Raw genomic sequence first — 25,080 nt, forward strand, 5'->3', positions numbered from 1 at the left:
TTTATTCTTTATATAGCTCATTCAGAGGAGAAGAATCTGGCCATATTTGGTGTAAATGATGCAACTGATTCCGATGATATAGATGCAGAAGAACCTCTATTATTTTGGCATTACAGCTGTTTCTGTTACAGCTCATTTATAGGGGCAATAAATCAAACTACTGACAAACAAACTGACAGCTATTTCTGGCTTCCATTGGTAGAAATAAAGTTTTTATCTGAATAAAAGGTGTATGTGAAAGCCATCCCATACATAGTGTATACTTACAAAGTCCTAAAGAGTACTGCTTTATTCTTACTGACTCTGAAAATTGAGCTTTGGTAGAGCATCACTACATTTCACACTATTAAAATGGCACAGAGTCAACGGTCCAAATCTGAGAACACGCCACCAAACTCCCCGCTGAGAGAGACTTGTCTCCTTGCCATTCACTCTTTCAGCTGGCATCTAACTGGGCTAACAGCCCACTGAGAAAGTCCATCACCCTGCTTTCTAACTGCACCCAGCGAGGGCGCCTCGCTACTCACCACAGGCCTCCGCCATGTTCTTCGCACATATGCTCCTAAAAAGCGTCGCGTTCCCACGGGGCCCTGAAAGGCACTCATCGCTCCCTCTGACGATACAGTCAGAGAGCCATTAAGCGATGGCAGCGTCGAGTGGGCTTTGTGTGCAATCTGCATGGCTAAATAAAACCTCCACAAAAGGGGAGTGGAGGAATCTGCTGCCTGATATCAAAAAAAGGGCAAACAAAGGAGAGTTTGACTTTGAAATCAAATGCTGACGGCCTTGTTTCTCCGGGTTGGGGAAGATAAAACTTTACCCCCCTCCCTCCAGCAAAAGGTCAGCATTAATCACTGATAACGCTGAAAGGGATCCATAAAATGTCAGCAGCACTTGGTCTGGCTTTGCTACAGACGGGGAGGTCGGAACATTTCGGTGACGGTCGAGGATTTCAGGAAAAGAGGGGTAAGCTAAATAATGAGTCGACCGAGCCCCCACACCCATTAGTATTAGGTGAAGGTAAATCATAACGTTATCATGGTGTGTTCCAATCTCGTAAATCGCAGCTTTTGGCAGATGTTTGAAGCCGGTGTTTTCACAGCAACATAAAATAGATATTAGAGAGGAAATAGGGTGTCAGAACATCCAGAAAACAAAACCAACATGTCTCATTGCTTCACAATCTCATCTTTTCTAGGTGTTGACTTAGACACAGAGATTAACCGTCGCCTGCCAACTGCTCATTCAATAAAGATCGATCTAGTCAAACAAAGAAATGAATTGGTTATTAACATCCCCTTTGAAATAACATGTAGTGTGGCACCGATTTAACCTATTTAATTTATCGTCTATATTTTAGTGGTTGAAACATCATAAAACAATGTAGATGACCTGGATTTGGAGAGAATCTCTACAATACTATCCCGTACATTGGAGTGAGCAGGCATGGTAAAGATATAACTCCTCTGCAGCTCAGAGAAGAAGAATGCATTCCTCTTGAATTTATATGGAAAATCAAAGTGATAGAACGGCAGAGACCGTGAATTGATCCGAGAATAGAAAATAAGGGGGATTTCTGCGGATGCACAACTTAACTTTTCACCTGCATGTGTGGGGACGCGCCACCTGATAATGTAAATGTGTGTCGCTGCCCAAGACGTGGCCCAGATTCAGTATTAATTCACTGCCAAAATCAACAAATGACACATTGGTCTGGAGCCTCTGTCGTTATGGCATCCTCTCTGCAGAAAACATTAAGGCTGGCTAATAGCTTCAGCAGAGGCATTAGGGGTTGGAGGGGATGAGGCTCTCCATCACGCCGCTCCCGCTGAATGATCGACTGCGGCTCCACGAAGGCTTTGGGGCGCTTAATAAACACCAGGCAGATGCGATGCCCAACCTCCGAGTCAACAAATCAAAATGTTCTTTGCTCCACTCGTCCGGGGCTGCAACAACTCCCACAGTCTCTCGTGAAGCTTTTCAATTATAAAACCACTTTGTGTGTGTGCGTGACTGTCAGGTGGTGCATGTGTGCCGGGTAAGCCGGTCTCCGCCGTTCTGCAGGGGGGGAATAGAAAGACGGCGGATGGATGGATGGATGGATGGGGATGAAGAAAAGCAAAAAGGGATGAGAACCAAGAACCTCAACCTCATTCCCTAGTTTAGCAGAGAGCTCATTGGATACACCGTCTTATCCGCCTGCTCAAACGCCCAACCGCGGGGCCCCGTTCACACTCGGAGGCAGAGATGCAGCTCTCTATGGTAAATGATCTTTTAAATGCTGCCTTTCATGTCTTGTTCCTCGCCGCTCCTCGCCGCCTTGTCTCCGATTACAGCTCTCTTAGTGCTGCCGGATGGCTCGGCGTCTGCTTGTGTGGAAAGGCGGCGGCGGCGGCAGCTTCAAAGTCTCACAGCGGTCCGACCTCCACAACCACTCCGAGGCAGAGGCAGAATGATGAGCTGGACCGAGTTTGAGTTTGCCTTCCAAAACGGCCGCCCCGTGGGTCCAGAGAAAATCAATTTCGGCATAAGAAGGTGTTATACTATTACACACACACAGTCTTTCACTTCTTCTACAAGTCGGTAGCTCCACAAATTGGAAATCTCATGACGGGAAAAGTGTTAAAAGGTGAAGCTTCACAGTCTCCGAAAGAACTGCAGAACACTTTCCTACATTTTAAATCCACATTCATAAAGTAACGTCGACACTGACGAACCGGAGGGCTCCGACGAAGTGTTCTACATCACGTAATTTGGGGAGTCATTACCGAAATCACTGATTAGGGATGTCTTTGCTAGTTTAGCCCCATTCTGAGCGTAAATAGAGGGGATAGATGTTCTCTATACGATAGTCAGAGCATTGATGCAGCTCAATTAGCTATGTAACGATGTAGTGGAGTAATGTCTACCTGAGCAGAGACACTCCCTCTGTGTGTGTTGTTATCTGAGCTGCTCTGTCATGTGAAGGGAATAGATATCGGTATTTGGACATACCAAAACTGAAATGAATAAATTACAGTTTTCTAAATGTATTAATTCTACTATACTTGAGTTTATATTATTTTCGTCATGCTGTATTGAAGAAGACTTGAAACTAGAGATTTAGACCGTAAACACGTGAAGAGAATATCATTTTTTCATCACCTCCATCCACGCCACTAACAGAAACAGCTCTTGTTTTCCTGTTTTCTCAGTTCACCGTGCAACACTGATACGCTCTGAATATCAAATGTGACACCTTTGAAAAAAGTCAAAGTTATTGCCGCATCGTCATAATGAGCCTGTGAGCTCCTCTCGCCTCTCCGTCTCCGTCCCACTACAAAGCCACAGTGGCCATCACTTATTGTAACTAGCCACTTTCAAGTGGCACACGTCATTGTGTGAAGAATAAAAACACAGACAGAGAGAGAGTGCATCAGCAGGCCAATGTTAATGTTACCTTATGACCATAATACACCACATATACACCATTGGAGTCCACCAAAGAACATTATTTTTCCACACTGCATCACAATTCTATAACTGCCACATTCAAGGGGTTATTATCAAAAATATGCTTTTATGTTAAAAAGCTAAAAAGTGAAAATGAGTCGATATGTATCAGCTTAAAAAACCTCTTTTGACAGTTCTGTCTCTCGCAGGTTCCCGAACTGAAGAATCAGTTAAGCTTTAAGACATTCTTTTGGATTACTGTGACGGGGTGAATACTGTTAATGCAAAGTATCAGCTTCAAGGCCAGACCAGGACTTTTAACGGCATGCCGTCACCCCGTCTGTCCCAGTTTTCACTCTTTCTACACCGAACTATTTCTGAGAAATCATCCGAGAAGGAAAACACTTTCCCCCTCTGCATCAGGTAATTTGTCCCCACTGTGCCAAAACACATATCCATCAAAAGATCATGAATAAAACCATAATGAAACGATGCCAATTCAATAGCAGCCAGTAATTGAAGTAATGTGACACAGCGTGGTCCTTCTTCATTATGAGGCATTTGCATTCGGTACGTTCCTTTAATTCTATGCTGTTACATGAGACGCTTTTAAATGGCTCTTTGGGACGACAGTGGGAAATAATCCACAAAACGTGCCGTCCTCTTATTTTCTTACCAATGTGAAGTCAAGGTTGAGTGACTCCATCATTTGTTTTCAGAAAGCACGTCTAATAAATGTACCATAATAACTTGAAATAATTAATCACTTGGCGATAATGCGTTTAGTCCTTTGTCTGCTTAACATTCATGTGGTTTCTACACTGGAGTATACGGCACAGTGTTCTGAGCTCAAAGGCTGAATAATGTAAGTTCCTGTAAATTAGATGGAACTACAATCCCCATGAGCAAAGTGGGTAATTACAGGAGCAAAAAAAAACATGATTTACAGAGAAGTAACTATATAATGTAGGGTTTTTAAAGAAAAAAAGTCAAAATTTTCTGTTCTCACACTAACTTGTTCTGCTCTGATAACTGAAACACTGTTATTTGCTGACATTGATATTATTAGTTCATTATTGGATGCTATAATTGCAGATATTGTTAATCTTATCATTTAATATCCAGTGAAATGTTTAACTTGAAGATGCAGAAATATTTGTCAAAAAGGAATAGAAAGGCTAAAAAACTGCTTTTTTTCTAACGTCTCAACTTAATCCCTCTTTTGTGCTCTTCATCGGTTGCCTTTTTATTTTTAAATATCCTTATTCTCTCTTATTTTTCAATATAGTCTCTGCTTTATTATTTACCTTCTTGTGTTGAAGCTTCATCTTGGTATACTTTATCCCCCGTCTAGTATTGTACATTAAACAAAACAACTAAAATGTTAAAGATACATTGTGAAAAAGAACAATCTTGGTCATTTTCCACAAGCTTCTGACATTTTATAGACCAGCACTTATCTAAACATCATTGATAACGTAATTAACCATTATTAGAGTATAACCTATAAAAGCAGAATCAAATGTGTGAAGTGAAGGTGGAGGGAAGCGGAGAAATCTTCCATCGCTGCTGCAAAGACAGTCACAGCACATCTTGATGCTTAATTTTGAAATCCACCTTTAATTGCTGCACGGTAACAACTCGTTTTCTCCGTCTACAGTAGATTAGACAGCTCAGTGACCCAGGAGAAAATTATGAAACTTCTAATAACTCTAAAAGACTGAATGCTCTGAGGGGGGGGAGCATATATTTCTATACTGGCGCTTCACGCTGGGTTTTTTCCTGGCTGGCGTTTCGCCTGCTGTTTATTCCATGGGAATTGAGTCCATGTGATTATCCCTAATTCTGAAATGCTTAAGCCCAGAATCAGTTGCATCCAGGCTTCCGATGTTAGTTGGAAGCTTAATGGTGGACAAGGATTAGAGAACATGAAATTAGGTGGAAGTCGTTTGCATTTCAAAAGGCCCAAATTGCATTGATTTGGTTATAAATAGGCTAAAAACAGTTGAATTAAAGCCACATGCTATAGCTTGTGGATACTAACAGGGGTAAGAGTCTGTGCCATGGCTACAATAAACAAGGCTTGTGATTGGGAGGAAATTGGTTGGTACAAGCTGATCTCAGCATGTGTCATATTTAGTTTTCAAGGAAGAAAAAAATGGATTTTGAAATAAAATATGAAGTAATTGATTTCTCGGCATTGCTGCACAATATGAGCAGGGAGTGATTTAGAAGGATTAAAAATGCATTTTTCATTTCAGCTCAACCACACACATTTCAAACACACAATATCTAAATAATCATAAATAGCATGTATAAGTCCTCTGTGCTGACTGCATGGACCCGGACCGTGCTGATTGTTAACTGTAACGACTGCTTTTAGGAAGCATGGAGCGGGCTGACGGAGCAGCTGCAGCCTGACACACCAGATGTGACTGAGTCTGGCTGCAAAGTCTCTCCTTTCACGCCGAACGTCAGATCAGCTTTGGCAGTCGAGCGTTGTTTCACCAAATGACACAAACCAGTGACTTTGCCAACGTTTTCACATTTCTGTTTCTGATACGTGTCTCCGTCTTCACACAGTCCTTTTTAAGCGATGCTCACCTGTGGCAGTGTGAAATTACATTCTTGAAATCAAGCATGTCTTTTCAAAAACAGTGTCCTTGATACTCTGAAGTGCCAATTCAACAACAACAAAATTGTAAGTAAAATAAGTAAAAAAACTCAATCCTGCTTTGATCAGATAAGTACGACGGCGTATTAGGGCCACTGTCAAAAAGCTAGCTGTAGCTTTCACTTGTTGTCATAGCAATGGCAAACATCAGGGTCAAGCTACGTGATTACTTCCTCTATGACCGCTAGCTTAGCCAAACCACCCGATCAACAAACACACATAAGATGACAATTTGGCCCATATAAAATGAACCAACAATAACAATCGACAGCCATCACCCTAAGGACCTTAGTAAAGCGTTGTCGAATGTTGAGATGGATTAATTAGACAGATAAAAGCGACATTCATGGGAAGTTAGCTAGCATAAATGCCAGTTATTAGCATCGTTATAAACTAGCAAATTTGCCACTTTAAAACTAGCAAATTTGCCACTTTTTTCTCAGAATATTATTTATTTTTCCTTACAGTGGCCCTAATACGCAGTCGTAGATAAAGACTCAAGTAAAACATTATTTTAATACCATGCTCAACACGCTGAAAATTAATTATTCCACAATAGTGTGATTGTTACCAACCCAAAAAATACGTACGCACACTGAACGCATCTCACTATGCTACTTCACTATTGTACTAGCATGGCTACAAGTGGAGAAGGATATAAATACCAACATAGACAATCTCAATATTTAGAACATTTACGTCTTCCCCCCTTCAATAAAATCATGAAAGTAACATAGGACTTTTATTTTGAAAACCACTAGAACGTGACGCATAGTTGCAACAATGACTCAGGTAAAGTAGGTTAGCAGTTCACAACCTAAGCAAAGGTTGACAGACAGCAGACGGACAACTAAACAAGCATGATATGTTGCCATAGGGATGAAATAAAATGTTTGAAATATTTAAATGAATGATTTAGTGTCTAATATTGTATGCTATTCTCGTTATACATGTAGCTTTCTCTTAATATTCTATTGCAATCTCTGGCGGTCTCAACTCATTTTATCATGCTTCTCTCGTCCACCGAAACGATAATCCATTTTGCCGTCTACCGTCTGCCTGATTCCCTGTGAATGCATCATAATCAACCGGCCGAATCCAACCTGCAAACCACCCATATTATGATTATAGTGGCACAACTGTCAGGATGGAGACGAGGAAAGAGATGCTGCTGCGGTCAGAATCACTAAATGAACATCATTTTGTATTGAAGAAGACTTGAAACTAAAGATTGAGACCATAAACTCGTGTTTACAACGCGTAATGAGATAATAAATCAGGTGAGAGGTAATTTTCTCATAGACTTCCATGTAATCGGACTTCTATTTGCAACTTGAGGAGTCGCCCCCTGATGGCCAGCAGAGGGAAGCAAGTGTAGGGCACATCTGCATTGGCTTCACTTTTTAGATCCCTATGTTGTTGAACAGCAAAACAAGTAATCTTCACTACATAGTTGTGAAAATAATGAATTACAAACAACAGACTATAAGACAAGAAGATTGTGTCTGCCTGAGCTCTGGTCTCAGCCGTCGACTCATCATGTAACTGGTTTTATCACCGGGAAGAAAATCATCAATTATTGGTGAAGCATGTTACCTCAGGTCAACACTCATTTCCCACTTGACTGCTCTCATCTGTTTATCTATTCACTTTTTGGGGGACTTGTCTTGCTTTTTCACTCGAGCTTCCTTAAATGGACGGATTGATCTCCCTGAAGTTTAACTGACTTGGTGTCACACTTTGATGATTAAGTGTTCCCTTCATTTGTTTTGAGCAGCGTTGTTCATCGTAATTAAACCTCTGGTCTGCCATCGTCCGTTCCTACCACGTCCACCGGCATCCACACAGGAAGGAAGTGGTTAAGACCCGCGTCTCGGTCGATTTAATTGGACGTGTGACATTGATGAGTGATGTGATGCGACTGGCATCAAAAAGTAGAAGATACGGGACAGAATGAAAACTTTATGTCACGATTATTATGGCCAAAATAATTGTGATTCATGATATTTTCCTGATAATCAAAATATGCTTTAAACTCACTTTCATGCGTGACAAAAAACAAGGCACAAGAGAGGAGCACCCGCCAGTTTAATATGGAAACAATGGTTTTGTGAGTGATGTGTTTCCAGCGAGACGAAAGGCCACTACTGTACGTTCAGTCTTCTCTCACGTATGAACACATCCTGTCCAAACACCGTCCTCATTCGACTCTCTCTCTTAAACAAACACCTCTCGCACATGTTTTTACTTTATTTTTATATTGGTTTTCCTCCGCGGACCTTGAGGGACTCTCCGTCCGACATCAAGCGAGGAAGCCGGAGGAGTCACGCTCGCACACGGCGAGCTATCGCTGCACGGCGCTGGGGGAAAACAATGAGAGGCGTGATCTATATCTGACAGCGGCTGATATCTACTCCAGCGGCTGAAAGATAGAAAGGGAGAGAGGGAGGGAGGGAGAAGAGAAAGGAGGAATAATACACGGTGAATACTTTATCTTCCTGAGAAATGAATGTGTGGATTGGCTTTGTAGAGGGAGTGAGGAGGGCTCTCTAGAGAGCCAAAAACGGGAAGAGATAAAGTGGGTAATTTCAATGGAGGGGGGGGGTGGTAATCAGCTGCTTCATGTTATCGGATTCAAACCAACCTCTCTTTGGCCTATTACCATCTACCCGTGTGCTGTCTGACAACAGTGCCTGTAATGACAGCTCGAGCCTGTTTGCATTGCTGCTGCTTTATGGTTGAATATCATGCATGCCCAGCCCTGAATCCCCTCTTCTTCGTCTCCTCCGTCCCCCCTGGGGTTGATGCCCAGTGTGGAGCACAGAACTGAGATGCCACAGCATATGCTGCCCCTGCCATCCACTGCCAGATTGAATGTGAATGAATAATGCTTTTTCTCTCTCTTTTTTTTTTGCTTTAACCCACTTTGGGGACTTTTTGTGGAACTAGGGACGGCGGTGGGAAGTTCATAGGAGACGAAGTAAGCGAAGAAACGGGGATGTAAGGTTTTCCCCAAACAAAAAAAAAGATTGTACACTTTGACAAACTCCTGCTGTACAAACATCAACCGCTAGATGTGGTTTTGTCCTTTTCAGTGGGCATTGAGGACACGTACTTCTAATGCAGCCAACCTCATTAAAAGCAGAAAAGTCCCGCACAAAGCAGGAACTCACTTTTGTGATCTCTGTCTTCTGAAGCGTGAGCCAAGGGGCTGCTAGTCGCAGCGAGATCTACCTCCCCTGTCCCGTCCAATCACAATCCTCCTCAACTTCGCCAGATACTGTATGCGTGCCTTTATACTCCGCGTTTGAAATAGATATTCAAATTTGTTTTTTCTTAATAGAAGTCTAACTTTGCTTTTAGTGGATTGTGTTACTGCTGACCAAAACTTCAGCATTTGAATTATCATCATGAATAATACATCACCGTTGTGCATGAATACTTATCTAAAAGGCAATATATCTTCAAGACATAAATATGACTGGAGCCTGAGAAATGGCAGAGAGGCCCGGGTGATGATTTCAGGTTTACTATCCGTCTTAATGAGAGCAGTGCTGAGGCTGTCCTCATTAAGCTCCTGAATGATATTCGTCTCGATATCATTAGATCTTAATAGATCTCCGCGCTGCCTCCGACATGACTGACGATACGACGCTACAAGACGGATTGGACTGTAAAGGCGTTTGAATTCTATCTTCGGGACAGGGACCGGCCCCGAGTGTGTTTTAGTAAGCGGGGAGAGTTCATGTTACTAAGGACTGACGTGTGTGGACTGTCTCTACCCATAATGCAGCAGGTGGGCGCGTCACGTTCAAACCATCTTACATTAAATGAGCATCAGGGTCAGACGCCAAGGACCACTGAGCAGGCTGCATTACTGGACGCCTTGGCAGTGAGAACAGGTTGACCCCCCTGACCTCTGAGGTCACCAGGGAGCCATCTACTAACTGCTCCTGGAGTCCAAAACACTCCCAAACATGGAGAAACAGCATTTAGTTGCTCTGCACCACAGAGCTGGAACAAACCTGCATCTATATATATATATATATCTATATAGAGAGAGATATAGATTATAGATATAGGAGAAGTGCCCTCTGACAAGCTTTAAATCCAGGTTAGACCTTGTGAAGAACGTATATTCTCCACTGCCTTTGTCTGAACTGTAAGCACTCATCATTATCAACCTTGCACATGGCAGCTCTTTTATGCCTTTCATTATTTTGGCAAGCGTTTCTATTGTTCTTAAGATTCCATTAAACCACTGCAGCCCACATCAAGCGGTAAAAGCACCGTATAAATCAATAATTCCCTTAATACTCAAACACTTATGCTATCAACATGTGTAAGTAATGCCCCCCTGAATATGCCGCCGCACCGTCGCGTTATGGCTGTTTTCCCAAGACACTATTCACATTTAAAAGCAAAATGACTGCTTAACCATTCAAAAGAGCAAAGCACTCACATTCACTTTGCTGGTTACTTCCGTGAAAATGCACTCCGTCTCTGCCGGAGATCTAATCATAAAACAGTCAGGACGTGGTCTACTGTATGGTGTTCACTTTATGTATGTGGAATTAGACAAAGCAAATGACTTGTAAGACAATGAAGCCGGGAGGCGACGTGGGTTTGGGTGAAGAATGAGGCTGAAACAGAAAAGCAGGGAGGCGGGACGATGGGAGAAGGATGACGGGGTCGGTGATTGGCTGGACAGCATCCATCAATGTCAGTCAGTGAGAATTCAACACGAGAAAACACATTTTCACTGGTTTAAAATCTGACAGTTGGCTTTACAGGACAATGTCGGGCCTATTATCCTCTGTTCAGCCCAAAGCTGCTTCTAATCATATCTCCAGTCCTGCTGATTAATGCACACATTTGGTCAAATTAATAATTCACATCCAATTAATTCAATGATACATTTAAACAAGAAATCTGATTTTACAGATATTCATTAAGTTACATTATGATGCATTCAGGCTCTCTTCAACAAAAAACAGAGTCCTGGGCAAATCATGATAAGTTTTGTTTTTGGCGAGGTTTTTTTTTGAAGAGGCAATATAAACATGCAAATCACCACCATATATGACTATAACACAGTAAAAGATAACATGTAGAACGTGTGACGGTTTGCACTGACTGGAATGTCGGATCGTCTGGAGCCTTGTTGCTATAACAAGACGGAACAACAATAAACCATGTGACTCACAGATGATCTGCAATCTGTATCGGTGGCAAAGAAAATGCGATTTTTGAAAGATTAGATTTGCTCCTTTTTGCTCTCTGAACCTCAACTCAAAACCGTGATACGATCCTTAGCGTGGGCTTTATGAACCCTATTCTTAACTACGACACGACAAAGTGTCACATTTGTGGAAGCTAATAGATGAAATGAGGCAGAGTGGGAGTATAAAGATTTGCAAATGAACCGGGTTCAAGGTTAGTGAAGGAGCACAACAGTGTTGTTGAAGACAGAAACTATAAAGCTGAGAGTTCTCTGTTAGACACAGGTGAGAGTTATTGCTTTGGACATGAAAGATTTCCTGCCGGATCGTACTTGTGACAGCGGATCGTTCAAAGGTGACACAGATGTGGCGCCGCGGGGGGGGCTTGCCCTCCAAAATTATTTGAATTCACAATTAATGCATCAATAACTTCAGCAAAGCCATCGGGAAATAAAAGAGATTAAGCATTCAAACTGGATGGATACCCTTGGAAATGTGGCGGCGGAGCTCATTGAGTCAATGGAGAAGAAGTGCCTTTTGTCACTTTTTACAAAAAAAGGTCCAATGGTGATCCACCAAAAGGGGCGGGACTTAGCCTATCTGTTATAAAACGCTATATATTATAAAACGAGCCACTCACAACTCACTTCCAGTGGTGAAAACAGAAGCACAAATTACATTTATAGCACCACAATAACACAAACCAGACCCCCCCTCCCCATACCTTACTAGATGAATTCAGTGACCAATCAAAGGACAGTAGGTTTAAAAAGCCTGTGTGTGACAGATGCAGGCAGACGGACCTGGAACTGATGAACTAGTGCTCCCCACATAAGTACTGGAGCGGCCCGAGCCCCTTCTAACAGCTTACTCTTATATTTCCTATATCCTAAATCCCCACAGAGCTCATCTCTCCACATCTCTCTCTCACTTCAAGGATTCCTGAGCTCTTCCCGGTTTTAATGAGGTGCTCGATGAAGGACTTCCCCTTCCCTTCCTTCCTTCCTACCGCAGACCTGAAGTGGTGGGAAGGATCAGTGCGAGTGCTGCGAGGGGAAAGTGGCTCCCTATCTGCGCCCATGATTGGGGCGTTCGCCCCCCCCCCCCCTCACCTGTCAGAATGAGACCCACCTTTCAGAATGTGTGAGAGGCGGAATAATAACCACATCCGGCGATACGCCACAAATTCCTGAAAAGCCGAAACATTTACATATAAATAAGTGTGGGTTTGCCTCGTCTTTATCGCCGAGCGCTTGGTAACAGCGGCCATACAGATGAGCTCTGCTGAGGGCCGGCCGCTCCCAGGTGTTGTGGGAAATTGTGTTTCCCTTGGTTCTGTGTTTTCACTTTAATTCCATGTCAAGGAGGGAAAATGACAAAAGCTTTTTTCAGGGTCCGCGTGGTAATAACCGGCGAGGCGTGTCTCACAATGACAGAAGGTCACACATGTCCTTCATCTTTATATTCTAAACCAGGTGTCCGCTGATTCTACATGGAGACTGTCAGGTTTGCACGGCGCTTGTCATTTATCAGAGGACAGCCTTGATCGTTTCTTTAGGAGAGACAAATGTTGGCAGACCGTGAGGTAAAAGCCTTTTTTTTTATCTGTAGCAATGGTTTGGTGATACAGTACCTGTACAAAAAGGCACGTTCCTACATAAAAAAGGGGAACACAAATTATTTCCTATGAGTCTGCGTAGGGAGGAGGTCTGCAGACTCCCCAGGAGACTGCTGCTAGAGTCCCATTAGAACCCAGTAGTTTTGATGATGTTTAAATGTCATAGAAAAAAAAAGGTTGTTACCTTGGAAACCTTTCAGAGTGCAGTTTAGTTGTATGGGAGTTAAATGGACCTGCATTTATGTAGCACTTTTCTAGTCTTTGCGAAGCACTTCACACTACAAGTCTACATTCACACACTGATGAGTCTACCAGGCCACTTTGGACTGGAGGATCGAACCGCCCATCTTCAGATACAAGGGTCTACCTCTGAGGCTTATTATCATTGACCAGGGACAATAAGACCTTTTCCTTGAGGGGCTCCTCCTGACATACATGCTGTATTTAGTTGAACATGAGAAAGTCTCACAGACACAGATTGTCCTTTAGAGTGGACTTAGTGTCTCCTCCCCTCACAAACCATCTCTGGCTGAGCAACACTGTCTATCAACCACAAGCTTCATTTCAGCTGTTATGGAATTAACGTTGATTAGCTAAAGTTGACACAATCTGTCATAATAATCATTTTTTTCAGCAGAGATTAAAGGTTTTACGCGAGATTAGCAGACGCATTAGGCCCACTGAATCTGGGTATCATGGCAACCGGATGGAAGATCCAAACACAACCCTCTCCCTCACTGAGATAATCTATTAACATTTGTAAATAAATCCCCATCGTGAGACACCATGGGGCAGCTGGAGTCTGAACCAACGGGGCTTTGCCTTCAAAGTAGCACATCAACTGGAGGTGGACAACTGAGACGTCACACAACACTTGTTGTCATTGGTTTGGACAGCTGTAATGGTGTAATGCCTCTGGACAGCGTTCACCCCAGGAGTGCCGCTGGTGTCATCACCAACACACTCATTGTAGCTGACAGAGTGTCGGCGTGGATGAAGAGACGGACATCCCTTCATTCATGGTAGATACGACTCTCAGGCCCCAGAGAGACAGGAGAGACACATAGTTATAGGAGCGCTTTAAAGCGCCTTTCAAAAACAAATTAAACGTAGTAAAAGTTATTCCATCGTTAAAAGAAGCTCCAGGAGTGAAGAAACAAGCTACAAAATAAAAGTGAGTGTACAGATTTAAAGGAAGATACTGAGTTGACCTGAACTCAAACACATCATCGCTGTATGAGGACTTTTAGAAGAGAAGACAATATGACTCAAATTTAGTGTTTCAAAAAGCATAATTTCACTTAATGTTTTTTCTCTAAGGGCAATAATTCACTTCAAATCAAAACAACACATTTTCATTTCTGTATTTATTACCAAAGCATTTATATTTACCGCAGTTGAGATGGGAAAAATTATGATTGTGTTGCCTTGCATGTTGATTGAGTGGTGCGCTGAAATTTTGTGCTAGTCGGCCAAAAACAATCAGGACGGAGCATCAGAGCTCCTAGTGGGGAGAGTTGGTCTGGAGCCCTTAACTGAAAGGGAACACTATAATATTATAATAATAAGAAATACTGGTTAATTACTACCCTGTTTGAAATGACTCATCCACGTACAACAAAGCTCAATCACATTTGTTCTGGGGAAACTCCGTCACAAAGGAAGAATAATCCACAGGAGTCACTGTGCTGTTTCATTGAGAACTATTTTCTCCCGGAGTACACCTGCCAACCGTCTCCCTCCACACACAAGGGCACGCCAGCTCACGGATTAGTGATTCACACTTCTGGATGCATTTCTCTGAGCCGAGCGACTACAGTGAGGTTTGTATTGTCACGTGTGTCTCATCCTGGCGCTCTTCCTTAAGGGGGGGGGGGGAAATCATCAAACCATTCATGTCTGAATGAGGGAGGGATCGCTCCACAGCGTTTAAACTTCAGAGACTCTGATTGGAGGAGATTCTAAGGGATCTATCAAATAAAAGGTTCATAAAACAGTAAGGGTGCAATATTATCACTTTAGTCTCAGTCCGATCACATTGCAAGTTTCAACATTTTGTAAGTATTTCCACATGATTTATTGCGATTTTAAGTTCCTTACAAAAGCATTCACGTAGTGTTTTTCTGATTTTCTTGCCTTACAACTTGGAAGTAAAATTGGATTTATTTTGTATTTATTTTTTGGGGAATGGACATACACAAAATACTCAAAATGTCTGTTTTTTTATCCAAAAAAAATATATTTTTTAATTCCAGGTTGTAAGGCAAGAAAATATGAAAAACACAAGAGAGGTGAATTCTTTTGCAAGACGCCGTATGTGATATTTATTGCACAAACGTTGAGATAAATACCAGACATATAAAGCGATAAAGAGATATAAAGCTAAACTATTTTAAGTGATTTTAACAGCATCTGACGCTTGCTGTCAGAGACGAGGCAGCTCGGTTATCTATGTCCTCAGTTCATCATAAAAGGGGTTATAAACTCTACATGCTGTTGTAGGACTACATTACAGCCTGATAGCATTAGACTGGAACACTCTGGCAGACCCTCACCTACACACCACAGACCCACAAAGCATAAACACAATACTTGAAATGAATAATGACTAAAGGAAGCCCACACAGCGGACCAGAGAGGACCCTGCACGTCATGTCTGTGGGCGTTACGCATAACATTCATGCATCGCTGTTAGACTCAAACTGAAATATTCTTCAAGGGTGCAACCTCGCCATCACGCCGCCCTGCTGTTTGCAGATGGGAAGCGAGGCGGTGCGAGAAGGTGAGCCGGGCATCGTCACGCAACGTGTCGCTAATGAAAGTTTGCCTGTTTTGAGGTCGAGCCACGACAATTCCGCAGCTAGTCGCTGCCTCAACCCACCTGGAAATAACAGCCCACGCTTTTCAAGAGCCCTCAGATCATTCCATTACAGATTCCTCTGGGCTCAGGGAACAGGCCTTGCATCGCAAAAAAGCATGTGGAGTGCAGGCCCTGGGTCGGCTGCGCTCGGTGCCTGGTAAATGGGCCGTGCTGCAGGCAGATATTGTGGGAAAGAAAGTGCTGAGCGCAGGCTTTATTTGAATCCCGGCAGAGCAAATGTGCATTAGGAGTTTTGAGGGCTTTTTTAACCTTTTGATGACACGTGTGCGATCGGGAAAGTGTGAGAAGACTGACAAGAAGGAAGGCTGCAGAGCATGTTGATGATGTCACACATCAGGCAATAATGTATGACAATATACGATTTTATCATGTTTCACGATGTTTCCATTATTGGGATAATTGTAAATATTGTCATGAGTGACTTAAAAATGCTGTCTAGCTCTTTATGGTGATTAAGTAGTTTTGGGGGGATTTATTCATTCTTTATTTACGCAGGGAAAGCTGCCTTATCTGTGATGCAAAAAATCCATCCAGTATGATGTAATGCCATTTTAAGAGTTTTAAGCACATTTTGATGATTACAGGGATAATGTCCTGAAATGTGATTATTTGGGCAGAATAATCATGACATGACATTTTCATAATGACCCATACCTACACAGCAGCACGCCATACAGCTGCAGTGGGAAACTTTCTTGGCGGTTATGGCTGCAGTCCAGTGTAGAAGAATGTCGGCTTTCTTGCATTTTTTCATGCATATACATCCATACATTTTTCATATACACGCCATATAGACCTTCACACTGGTGTATGGTGTAAATCCAGCTTGTCATCTAAAAAATCCCTCCAGTCGCATCCGTGACCGAGCCACTCATAATGAACTCGACTGAAACATGTCAACCATGCAGACTCCACCCACACAGTTGTCTAACGGAGCCAGAATAAACACTCAAAGCCAGTCCTGCTAAGGTGCAACATGCTGCCCACTGAGATGTGCTTCAGGCAAGAAACGCTGGCGTACAACATTTCGGGAGAATACATCAAGCCGGTTACATTTGGTGGGCGACGCTAAGTAGTCGGCATGTGTTTGACCAAAACACAACCTGAATAAAGAAGCATGTTGTTGTCTGTGAGACATGAGAGGGACGCACATCTCTGCTTGGAAATATCACGTTTACAAGAACTGAAATGGGATTATTAAAGAGTTCTGAACTCTATCTCAGTTCTGTGTGCAGAAATACAATATATTATATCATAATAAATAGAACAGAAGAGGTGTAGGATCTGCATACTGGGCCTAGAAGATGTTTGAGGTAGTTTGGTAGTTCATCTAACTCAGAATTTCTTCATATTACATAAAAAAAAATTAAAAAACGATCAAAAAAATCCTTGGGTTGGTGACGACTGGTGACTAAAGCTGCCTCCATATACGTCGCCCGGCTCCAGATCAGCTTAAAAGCTGAAGGATATATAAATACCCATATATATGTGGTTTTCAGCTGATTTGGGGGTTTAGTAACTCTATAAAAACGACATCAGTGATGTCCGCTGTGACAGTCCACTGTCATGTCTCAGGATGATCACAGGCTGTGTTCAGACGTGAACTGCTGATGGCGTGAGGCTTGATGACTGTGGTTTTGCTGAGTGCTGCATATTAGCGGCCGGGCTTTAATGGCACACAATCACCACTTTCCTGATGTATTGTTTTTCGTGGAGCAGCGGGCGGCGGGGAACAGAGGAACAGCCAATTATCGCTGTTCTATTTAGAGTGGTTTTTGGCCAGTTATGATCTGCAGCCAATTAACTGGTGCATTACTGGTTGACACCGTGCTGCAGAAGAAAAACGCTGACGCGGCGCAATGGATGGACCAGAAAAAAAATAAACAATAAAAAGGGAGGAAGAGGACGGACGGGGGTAGTCCTCTTCTGTTGGACGCGCTGCCAAGTGAGGGATATGTGGTGTTATAGGTTGAATAAAGAAGCTGCACATATCAAGTGCTCACTCACTCACTGTACTCCTTAATAAAGAGCTGGGGAATGAACTACGACTATCAGAACACTGAAGAACGCACTTGAATGTTCTTCAACAACAAGCGTGTTGTTCTTGAAAGTGGAATATCTTGCAGTATGCCAAATTCTCAAATAAAAGCATGTATTGTAATATTTATACAATACCAACGTGTGGCAAAAATAAGCCGTAGCAAATTCACAGAAACGTTCATTTCCAGAGCACTAATTCTGATCGTACAACAACAGTCTGCCGAGAACACAAACACTTCTTATTCCCCGGTTATTTCCAATCTCCTACGTTGTTCTTTTGTGATCGCAGTCGAGTTACCAGACAGACTGTTAGCGTGAATCATCCGAGCAGGAAGCGCTCAGGAACTTAATAATGATCGGAAGGAAATCATAAGTGAAGGAAAACACATTTGAGGAGAGAAGCAGAGGTACAACGGGTACTACGGCCTCTAAGAGAGTGAGAACCTACACAGTGAACTTAGCAAACATGCAGGTTAGTGCATGCAATGAGTGAAGGTTATTCAGAAATGCTAAGTGGTGGAAATGATTAAACACAGAATTTGTTGCCTTGGAGTGTAATTTTGATGTTCGGCTCAGATGTACGAAGACAGGAAGTCAGAAACAGCCTCAGAGACCACGACGAGCAACAGAGCTATTAAAACAGATGTACAGCAAATTAAAACAGCTGATTGGACAACAAAAGGAATCAGCGGACCGTACCAGCCGATAAAACTAATATTGGCTGATATATCAATATTGTTTTCCTGAGTGGAAGCATCATACTGGGGCTGCAGAGGAGCGGCTGCAGCTGACGACTATCTTGAATTATGGATGGTTTATAAGTCAATCACCTATTAGTTCGTGGACTGCAAACCTGACCTGAAAGCGCATTGAGAAAAGGTGAAGTTCTAAGACGAAAACTACAACGCCGTAGGAGACCTGTCAATCACAAGGTAGCCCCGCCCCTAAAGCATCCCCTGCTTTCTGGTCAATTTGACTCTAAATGGATCATAATGTACTAAATGAACATCATGCTGGATTGAAGAAGACTTGAAACCAGAGACCGAGACCATAAACTCATGTTTACAATGTTTACTAAGATAATAAATCAAGAGAGAAGCAGGCTCATTTTCTCATAGACTTCAAGGAAATCAGACTTCTTTTTGCAACCAGAGGGGTCGCCCCCTGATGGCCAACAGAGAGAATGCAGGCTTAAAGCAATTCTGATTGGCTTCACTTTTCAGACCCGGAGGTGCCTTCCTTTTTCAATAGTATATATATACATTTTTTTAACAATTAATGATTTAGTCAATGAAATATCAGAAATCGTGGGCAAAAGTCCATCATCATTTTTCAACTAAACAGTCCAGAAATATCGCGTTTACTATAAAATACAACAGAGAAAAGCGGCAGATCCTCACATGGGAGAAGCTTCATAAATGAGCTCTCAGATTAATTTAAATCATGTAAATTAAAAGGTGTCGATACATTTTTGGGGGTATTGACTAATGGATTGAACCGCCGACCTTTGGCCTTTGAACTTTAGGTGATGTGAGGAACCCTGCGCTGTCAAATATGCCCTTAGGAATTGTATTGTGAAATTGATCGCTGAAAAGCAGCAAACAGTGTCTAATTAAGTCCTTAAATGAAGGATGAAATCACACACTTCATCCTCTGCCGTACTGAGAGGGTGGACAAACCCTGCTGTAGAACATTATAGTGCAGTGTGACACAACGCTGCTACACACACTCACGGGTTGTTAACTCTATTAACGTGGAACATCTGTCTTGAATGGGGGACAGTGTTTGAGACTTATTTTTCTGCGGGGGCAGTTCGGTCCACATGACTGACCCGGGGGCCAGCCACCATCACACACGCTGGCCTGAATCTGGCCGGCTGAGTGCAGGAGGAGGCTGCTGAATACCTTCTATTTAACTTCTGGGGTTCAGTTCAGATACGGAGCGCTGCCAGGACTCCCAGCCAAAGGCAGACCCTGAACAGGGAGGAATCTACGTTCTGGTGGTGTCATCCCTAAAGTCCACAAGAACGGACTTGTATAACATACACTCTAAGTGAAGTCAGCTCTACTGTACACTACTGGCTGCTGGATCCCAGTGTCTCAGCTGCTGCCTTTTATGGACAAAGAGGACGGCTTATACTGGAGCTTGGCTGAAATATTAATAACCGTTAATCTATATAACCTACTACGGAAAATTCACAGTTAAGCACAAATACGTGATAATCTGTTATTTATCTGTTTTTTTTTCCACAATGCAAACTTGTCTTAAATCAGTACAGATGGAGCTGCGTTCAGAGACCCTCACCCGAAAATCCGTCAATTTAATGTTCTCCTGTTTTCATGGACACGTAAACACGTTATAAAACGCAGCACTCGTTGTTTTTATGACACACAAAGCCCTCCGTACATTTCGGCGTGAACGCAGTGATTCAACGACGTCAACTTTCTAAGAGTTTGACCTTCTCGCCGGCCACCGACGTGAGGAGGAGGCGGTTACGGGAGTAACGTTTAACCGGAGAGGGTGACCAAAGTGAAGATGTTATCACGGTGTTGCTCGGTGGTGACGTGCTGGGGTTTCGGATGCGGTCCAACATGAAGACTGGATCCGTGCTAATCAGGGGAAATCAAGGAGGGCATGTGTGTCCCGTACATTTGCCCGACGTGACATTTAACTGACAGATTTCTCTATGGGATTTGGCGTACGATGCCTTGAGCTTCACGACGGCCAATTACTCCGAAGTAAAGTTTCAGCGCTGTCACACCAAACACACGCCGCTTCAGTTGAAACTCGCTGTGACACATTTTTAACGTGACAACCCGCGTTCACCCGGCTTCGACACGCAACTGGTAGACGCTAAAAGAAGTTTTACGACATGTCCGCTCTTTTTCTTTACCTTGTTCCCCGGTGTTTCCGCTGGCTCTGTCCAGCGCGCCGTTCAGCAGCAGAAAAGAAAGAAAAACGAGCAAACGTCCACATTTTGCCGGTGATATTTGGGCATTTTTCTGCCTGTGTTTACTGTACATCCCTGTGACCCTCGGTACCGCCGACCGTCCTCCCTTTCCACGCCGTGTTCAACTCTGCCTCCCTCTGATTCCTCCGGGCGTCAAACACGCCAGCGAGACGAATACAGCACTTCCGGTCCGGACCATCACAATAAAACGAGAAGAACGCGCCGAAACATAAATGCAACAACTAACAGAACAAGCAATGAACATTTCAGCAATTGAGTGTATAAGATAATAATAATAATAATAATAATAATAATAATAATAATAATAATAATAATAATAATAATAATAATAATTGTTATGATTATTATACAATAATAATACAAAATATAACAACACAATTATTATTTTTTTAATTCACAATAATATTAATCATATTAATAATAAATATTAAAAAAACGACTATTGTTATTGTTTCAAATTTTACTTTAATTATTATAAAATTGTATAGAATTGTTGTTTTGTATCGCAATTGCATGCAGGTCATAAGTAGTTAATGAAAATGAAATGCATGCTACTGTGGCCAAAGGATATCTACGTGTATCGAGTATTAGGGCCAAATGTGAATTTGATTACATTTTTTCTTCTAAATTCAAAGTTAGAATTATTGTTAAGAATGTTTTCTTTCTTAGATTATTATAATTTTATCAATGATTTGGATTGTTTCAAAGGATGGGTACGGATCATGACATGCAGAAGATGGTGGGTCAACACCAGCTGTGTCTGATTCCATACATGCCAGGGGTGTAACAAGTGACGGTGTGACTCATGTTTCAGGGCCAGTTTGGAAGAGCAGGAAAAAAACAAATGTAAAAAGATACGCCTTTATTTATTTTGAACAGACAGCAGTGTGTGAAACGCAGCTGGTTCTTGTCTCCAGCTTCCAATGCCATACTTATCGTTCTAAGCTATCATGGCTGGGTTAACTTGGGTGACGCAGCAAACACTGAAAGTTCAGATATCACAGCTTCTTCCCAGCAAGTAAATGCATCACATAAGGCCTTAAAACTCTGGGCTTTCCATTAAATTAACAAACAACTTGACAAAAATAAACACGTTAAATTTGATTTGATTCCAGGTTTCAGGTGTCTGACTGTACTTTTCCCACTTGTACTCAGGAATGAACCATATAATAAAAATGTCAAGATCTGAGACATTTGAAGTACTCTGGTAAGTGTCTGGGCATTCAAATACTCATTGTGTGAATACTGCATGCTCATCTCTGAAGATTATGAAACATGACCAAAAGATATTTTTCAATTGATTTTTGACCTTACATTTCTGCTGGACTATTAGATGTTTTCCTTTTCTCTCTCGGTTAAATCTAATGTGTAAATTACTGGAAATTTTCTCTTTATTTTTATTCAAATCAAACTCTGTGCAGCATCCATGCAGTTTCAAACCATTTTCCTTGACTGGAAAAGGGTGAATGTCCTCAGATCAACTGTAGCTGAAGGCTGGACAGTACAAACAGATTTGCTTTGTTTATGAAAACAATTTTTGTGCATAAACGAATGTTGACCTTAACAGTCAGCTGTTTAATTTGAGCCTTTTCCTTTCTGTGTATAATCTTGTAACCTTGATGCAAAGCCGCAGAGAGTAAACACCCTGATTTGTGGCCTGTTTATCAGCAAGCTAACCAGCCTGACAACCTGCAGCTGTCTCTCCTGCTGCCGGCCACAGCTGCAGGTCCTCAGCCAAAGAAACAAGACGGCACTGTAATACCATCAAGTGTAATATTAACATGCTTTATTGTCTACTTGGTAACTAGATCTGATCTGTAATGATCTCAAGTGTAAGTGTGAGCCTACTTGCAAATGTAATCTGACGTGTGTAACCAATGCCACAACATTTCAGACTTTTATTTTGAAGTCAAACTCAACTAACATCCGGTTGTAAGCTCACTGCGTATAACTTGAGGGCACTCGGCGCTTGAGAAAACAAGGCATGGGTTTGATTAACGCTGCTTTCATGTTTCCTTGAATTCAGAAGATGTACAGAGACTTCGTGTTCATTCTCATTTATAAACGACAACGAATCTGCATGATGATCCTATTCATTTAAACATTACACGTTTTGACATTACAAAATAATTGAGCAGCTTAATTGAATCGGTCATTAAATAAAACAAAGCAGCATGTAGTGTGCATGAAAGGGGTCTTATAAGGTTGAGTGGGAGATTTTATTCAGAAACATTTTCTGTTATATTGATTGATACTTATAGCAATGAATAAATTAAATGCTCTGACATAAAAAATAATTTAAAAACCCTGTCTGTCAATGCTTACTTCCTGATTGCTGCTGATTTTAAGCACTCTTTGGCATTCAAAGGACTCTTTCTCAGTTAAGGGATGCGTTCAAAGTCAAAGTCTATGTGGTTTTTCCAAATGACCTACTCTGCCTTTAAGCCCCTTTAGCATCCGTATGAATATGAAATAAGCAGAGCGACTGGCGTTGTATAAAAAGTGAGGAATTCCACTTGATGAGGTCAGGAGGTTGGCTTGGTGAAACAAACCGGGACTTTCATCAGGAGACCGCTGTTCATGTCCTGTGTGAAACCAATCATTACTGACTTCCTCTTGTTACATAACTTAAGTGCCACTTATCTTAACCCAAACCACCCAAATGTAACCAATTAATTTTCTCATGTAAGTAAACAGAAAAACTAAGTCAATCTATGTTGGAAGTTTTATTTTGAAAAGACACTTCATGTGTAACAAGCGGGAAACTGTATGTTTCCTGTGAACGTAGACGTTTACTTTGAAAATAAACTGTATATATATTCATATACACTTTCTGTTATGGAGAACTTGACCGTCAGCACACACCCACCTGGAAAACGGCCGCTATGCCAGATGGCGAGTTGGCAGTGAGAAACATGTTGATATTGCTGGAAACATTGGTTTAATTAATCATATTCAATACTTTGGTTGATAAATACTATTTTCATTCCTTCCCGGAGTGAAATGAGGAAGATGGATATCAACGCCATGTCTGTGCATCAAGCCTGTACAGAAAGTAAAACCTCTGCTGGCAGTCTGCATCTGGCAACCATCACAGCTTCACCAAAGTATTGGACAGATGGATGAACATCCGCTTGAAAACTTATCAAAACCCTGTCACAATCAATCCCGTGATGAAAACAAATTGCCAAATGAAGCTTTTAATTTGGAGCTCGAGACACAGGAGAAGCAGCAGCTCCGTCTTAATTCCACCTGAATAAATCTGTAAAGAGAAGAGGCCATGTGAGTGGTGGGATGTCGGCAACACGGCGCCGCCTGCCTCTTGTTCTAATGCGTATGAATTATTGCTTATTAATTTGCATGAAGTTATGAAAATGAGCCAGAATGAATTATGCATCGCAGGGAGACACTTGCATTTCCATTGTCAATGCGGATGCCATTTACTCACATTAAAGGTCCAATTGAATATTTAGATCTGTGGGCAAGAAGCGGACACAAACAGAAATTTGGTGATTTAATGACCAGGTGGACGTTCAAGAGCAAAACACACAGCCAAACTTCTCCATCCTCGGCCCGCAGACAAGGCAGGAAGTTAATGGCGTTCCCGAGGCTGGCAGGAAGATACGAGGCTCGTAGGTGTGAAACAGGAACGCAGAGACTGCACTCAGTGTTTGCTGGCCTGTCCAAGCAAATTAAAATGCGTGTCACAGATCTGGGAGTTATTTTAGACGCTCATCTGAATGGTGTTTCAGGAACACTGCTAAAATTAGACCATTGCTAATACACGCTTTTATTACAAGCGCTTAGATTATTGCAGGTCTCTTTTATTAGTCCCCCAGAAAATAAAACGACAGTAAATTCAGAACGCTGGAACGGCTCACATCACTACACTGACTAGTAGCTTCTAGAAAAGTCCTTTTAACTGTCTGTTTCGTTTTTATTGCATCAAATTATATTGTTTAATCATTTTATTGTTTTTATTTTGGTGAGCATAGTTGCACAAAATGTGCTCTATAGCTATTATTATTGTTATTGGTATTATTATTATTATTATGAATGCAAGATTGCAACTATGAAGTGAGGTAGAAGTGGAATGCCATAATAGTTGGGGAGGTGGGCCGAGACGTTCAGGGACTGGAGGGACAGTGGTTTCTCCAGACAGACAAGGGAAGGTGGACAGTCAGAGGACATCTAGTGGACAATAAGAGAATGACAATTAATTAGTTTAGAGAAGCGTTCACT

The 25,080-nt window shown here is 42.0% G+C and overlaps 1 protein-coding gene across 1 annotated transcript in view; it reads right to left on the reverse strand.

Moving 5' to 3' along the window:
* Positions 1–20,943, reverse strand: part of adam19a (ADAM metallopeptidase domain 19a) — a 141,778-nt gene extending 120,835 nt beyond the window's left edge. Inside the window, exon 1 of the mRNA XM_084003148.1 lies at positions 20,761–20,943. Within this exon, the coding sequence (XP_083859274.1) occupies positions 20,761–20,890 (130 nt within the window). The 5' untranslated portion in view covers positions 20,891–20,943. The remainder of the gene's footprint in view (positions 1–20,760) is intronic.
* Between the last annotated feature and the right edge of the window lie 4,137 nt (positions 20,944–25,080).

Source organism: Eutrigla gurnardus (genome assembly GCF_963514095.1).
Source record: "Eutrigla gurnardus genome assembly, chromosome: 23".
Lineage (NCBI taxonomy): Eukaryota > Metazoa > Chordata > Actinopteri > Perciformes > Triglidae > Eutrigla > Eutrigla gurnardus.